Consider the following 5,088-nt stretch of genomic DNA (forward strand, 5'->3'; position numbering starts at 1 on the left):
CCAGATTCATTGGACTCAAACTTTGCCATTGTTGTTCTCGAAGTAGTATTGGTATTTCCTGTTGAACACGTGACAACAATGAATCATGGCCATGAATTTCGACGCGTGGGTTTTCTGGACCCCACCTCCCCTTTCGTCTTCCTATTGGGCCTAACACACAGTGACTTGTTTTTGGAAATTTCCGCTCGTATAAAATCAACCCAATCATCCCATATTGTTTCGTTGTACAATCAAGCCATGCAAATTTAACAAAATTCCCAACATTATAAAAAAAAAAATAAAAAAATAAAAGAAATTAGAAAGATTATATGGATCAAGATAAGGACTCCGGAGGCGTTAGGTACCGGGGAGTGAGGAGGAGGCCATGGGGAAAATACGCGGCGGAGATTCGGGACTCGACACGACACGGGGCACGAGTGTGGCTCGGCACGTTTGGCACGGCCGACGAGGCCGCCCGTGCCTACGACCGTGCCGCCTACGCCATGAGAGGCCCGCTCGCCATTCTCAATTTCCCCGAGGAATACCCGTTGACCGCGGGCTCGAGGTATTCTTCTTCGTCGTCATTTTCATCGTCTTCTATATCAGCTGCTTCTTCTTCATCATCTTCTACCTCAATGCGAGGCTCCGGGGAGAGCAGTGGTAGTAGTCAGCACGGGAAACAAGTTATTGAGTTGGAGTATTTGGATGATAAGGTTTTGGAGGAACTTCTTGAGTATGAAGAGATCAAGAATAACAAAAAAGGTTGAAGTTTAATTGGGAAATATTATTTGATTTCCCAAGATTAATTTTTTTTTTTGGCATTTTTCCTCACTTACTCTCAATATAATAAAGAGATTGTGATTCTTCATCCTTTTTTTTTTTCCCTTAGTGACAAAGGTTCTGATAATGATCACTACGCAATTTGAATTTTTTTTGGCTTATTTGTTTGCCTTTTTTTTTTTTTTTATTGTTATAGAAAATAAAGCATATGCCCGCAAAATGTAGTGGGTGCATTATAATTGTGAGTGACTCCAATTATATTATGTTGGGCTTTGATGTCCCAAGTACTCTGATATGTATACATATTGTAATCACAGTGTAAAAATATAGAAGAAATGAAATTGGGTTTTCGTTGAAGGTTTTTCTTCTTCTTTTTTTTTTTTTTTAAAATAAATTAATTTGTTACAATATTTTGAATAGAGAATCAATATTAGAACTTCACTTCTTGTTAAATTGTCTGAACCTCCGAACCGTGTCTTTTGGATAAGTTGGAAGTGTGTGTGTGTGTGTGCCTTTTTTTTTTGTTGTTGTATAAGTTGGAAGTTGACTTATCAAAAGCTACTATTAAAGTATAGGCGAATTAGATAGTTACCCTTAAACTAGCACTAGAGGATCTATTCAGCCGCCAATTCTTTCTACTTACAGGTTTTTCTATAACATGCATTAACTAACAAAGTTTGCGAACAATATAATATTTTTTTTTCTTTAATCAAAATGGGATCAAACACCAATTCAGACGCGAAAGACTGCAATTCCTTAAATCTAGACTGTAAATCTCTGTTTTTTTGTTTGTTTGTAATTTCACAATTAGTATGATGTTTTTATTTGCGATGTCAAATCGTATACAAGGAAGTGTAAGGAAACTAACACAGAGAAATAAGAACAACAATTCATAAATATTAGTATTGTTTTCGAGAAACATCAATTAAATATCAAAAAATGAAACTACACTTCAATTTTTACATCCACTGCTCAAATTTGTCGGAAAATTTCTTCACAGGGATAATCTTTGTAACACCTCAATTCATGCTAACATTAATTAATGACGGTGTTAGAATCAATTTCTATTTTTAACTCAGTATTAATTACTTTGATCTTTCAGCTCTCACTAAAATTCTCTTTTTCTCTCTCTAGTTTGACAGAGTTTCAGCAAGTGCTATCGCTAAAATAGATCCTTTTGCCCGGCGTCTCATAGCTATTTATCGATTTCTGATCCTACCGGCTCAGAGCTTGGTGTCTCATTATTGATCCACGTCATTCTGATCTTCATACTTCGCTATAGATATTCATTTAGGCAATGTTTATTCTACAGATTTAAATTTAGAATTTAAATTTTGTTAAAGTAAAAAGTTCTCAGAAATAGTCGCATTTAATTTTTTTTACTACAGTAAAAAGTTCTCAAATAAATCACATGTCAACTCGAATTAAAAACTCGAATTAACAAACTAAAATGAGCCCTTAATTGCTCCCGGATTGGCTTTTTCCATAGCCACTTTTTTAATGTAACGTCACCTTTTTTTTTTTTATAATTTCAAACGTTTTTGTACTCTTGATGATTTTTTCCCTATAGATGGCATGTCACAAATATTAATTCATGATTATAAATTATGATAATGGCATACATGTCGAGATTATAAATTTTGATATTGACATACATGTTGAGTTATATTATAAGTGATGACGACGAGAGCTCGGTGTAGATGTGAAAGCTCATGTCCATCATTCATGTTACAAGTGTTAGATCTGATGTTACGTCTGCTATTTCAGATGATGTCAAAATACTCTATGGAACACGACTTAATTAATTAAGATCCGGGTTAATTACGTACAGTTGCTTGAGCAGAATAAAGTGGAGAAATCAAAAGAACACACAATATGATATCGTAGTTCAGTGTGCACACCTACATCTGCAGGGCCACGCCTAGACAGTAAACAGTTCACTATGTTCCAGAAATTACAGACACCGGACGGACTTATTCACTCAAGGACTCTCATAGACAATGACGCCGTTGTGACGAATCTCCACAGTGATTATTTAGCATGCACCACACGTCTTCTATTCACTTGGCGAACTCCCTTCGATCGGCAGAGCTTCCTCCCAAAAGCAACAAATCCCTCTCCCGAAGGACGATCACAATAGCATACTAGGCTCATAAAAACTCACAAACTCTTTTCTAAAAATATTCTATTAAACTCATATTAACATATGCTTTGAAACAATGCCTTTAAATAAAGTGAAGAGAATCTCATCTAAATTTACTCTCGATAAGATCTCTATTATCTCCGTGATTTTCTCTCCTAGATAGACTCTAAAATATCTTCACATTATCTTTTCAATCTCCAATTCAAATTATGCAGCAAACTATCAAATTTGAATTAATTGTCCTTTTAAACTTTGAATTCGGATTTAATTAACCTTCTCATCCACCATCACCTTTATAGCACATAATCCAATCTATCTTACCTCACCCGTTGCCTTCTTCTGCAAGCTCCTTTCACTTCCAATATGTATATCACATGTAAACCTCCCATGCTTCACGTAATACATCAAGCTTGATTTGATTTTAAATATTCTTTTGTAAACGTTATCCGTAAGTTCCAATTTTGAACAACTCCAAACAATAATCAGATTAAGCAAAGAATTCAAATCTGAAAACAACTTGATCTATATGTAAGCTTTATCCCCCATTTAAATTCAAACAACCAATGCCTTATCTTCTTTTGATCAGGGTCTTATCCTTATCTCTTTAAATCTCAACCAATGTCTTATTTGCTTTTGACCAAGTTTTTATCCTTATCTCTTCAAATCTCAACTCAACAAAATCTACAACTTTAACTTCAAATCTGATTCTGAATCTTCTTCTGTAATACGAAATCTTCTTGAATCTCTTTTTTAAATTTTTACAAGATTGTCAATAAATTGTCAACTAATAAAAATACCTAACAACAAGGTTTATGAATTTTAATTAAATTACATGTTAAATTATGTAGTGTGGTTTCATGAATTGACACTATAAGAAAAAGGGGTTTTTACGACGACAAAAAGTCGTCGTAAAAACCCCAGTGTCGTCGCAAATAATCGTTTTGGCGACGACATGTCGTCGCAGATATGTCGTCGCAAAAAATTTTTTTGCGATGCCATAGAGTCGTCGTAAATATATTTGCGACGACATATTTTTTTTGCGACGACAAGCGTCGGTAATACGCCGTTGTGAAATTCTCGTGATATAATATTTTTTGCGACGACAAATTTCAAAATGTCGTCGCAAATAATCTTACTTTTTTACGACGACAAGTATAAAAAAGTCGTCGTAAAAAACTGAAATAAAATTTTTTTTTTCAATTTTTTTAAAAAATAGCAATTAATTAATTTTTAATAATTTTAATTAAACATTATTATATTAAATACTGAATATAATTTATTAAGATACATTAAAAGTGAAATATAAATTAATATTAAAAACAGTAAATCTAAATAAGTTTGTAAAATATATTATGAATACTACATGAAATGCATATATAATGTTCACAAAAATATAAAAGTCTAAATAATGTGAAAAATAAAATAGTACATATAACGAAACTAATGGTCTAAGTTTGTAGCATCGCCAACAACCGAATCATCATTAGGACTGTCATCATCTGAAGAAGGCAGCTCAAGAGCGTTTGAGTCAACTGATTCTGGACGAGCAATCGTAGGTAATTGGATGTTGGGCTGCAATTTAGACACCAACTCTAACATCTTCACCTGATTGTCATAAATCTTCATTTGTTCCCGGTACGATTTCTTTAAATAACGATCCACACGTGGGTCAGGTTGAGCTGATGATGTTGCGTCCGAGAATGAACCAGCAGATGAAGGAGAAGCCCCGGAGTAATACTTTTGGGAGAGCGTCGGACCCATTCCTATCTTATGTCCTCTACGCATGCCAAAAACTTGCTCTAAAACCCCATGCTCGTCAAGGGGGGGGTCTAGTCGAGCTTGAAGTAGTCTGTGTTCTCTGCATTTGTCTCTCCTCCTCCAGGGTGTTCTACATAATAAGACATTATAATTATTTTTACGTGTTATAAAACCACTATCTTAGTATAAAAAACTTTAATATGAAAAGTAAAAATACTTACGAAAGTCTGTTCCGCATGGGTATTAACCCAAGAGTTCCTGCGACGATGCATGTCCGCCCAATTGTCTATAGCAGACATCGGCTCTTGGGTCTCCGTACTGGCCTGTCAAATAAATTACATTTATTAAAATTCTTAAATTCTAACTAAATTTCGGCAGCATAACGACTTATTTTTCATATGATCCAAAAATCAAAACCTGTAAAAAAA

The 5,088-nt window shown here is 34.5% G+C and overlaps 1 protein-coding gene across 1 annotated transcript; it reads left to right on the plus strand.

The window, feature by feature from the left end:
• Positions 1-211: 211 nt before the first annotated feature.
• On the plus strand, positions 212-888 carry LOC21396016 (ethylene-responsive transcription factor ERF096). The gene has a single exon (XM_010095123.2). The coding sequence runs from the start codon at positions 309-311 to the stop codon at positions 744-746; it is 438 nt and encodes a 145-aa protein (XP_010093425.1). The 5' UTR covers positions 212-308; the 3' UTR covers positions 747-888.
• The last annotated feature ends 4,200 nt before the right edge of the window (positions 889-5,088 follow it).

The sequence above is a fragment of the Morus notabilis genome, unplaced genomic scaffold, assembly GCF_000414095.1.
Source record: "Morus notabilis unplaced genomic scaffold, ASM41409v2 Scaffold147, whole genome shotgun sequence".
Lineage (NCBI taxonomy): Eukaryota > Viridiplantae > Streptophyta > Magnoliopsida > Rosales > Moraceae > Morus > Morus notabilis.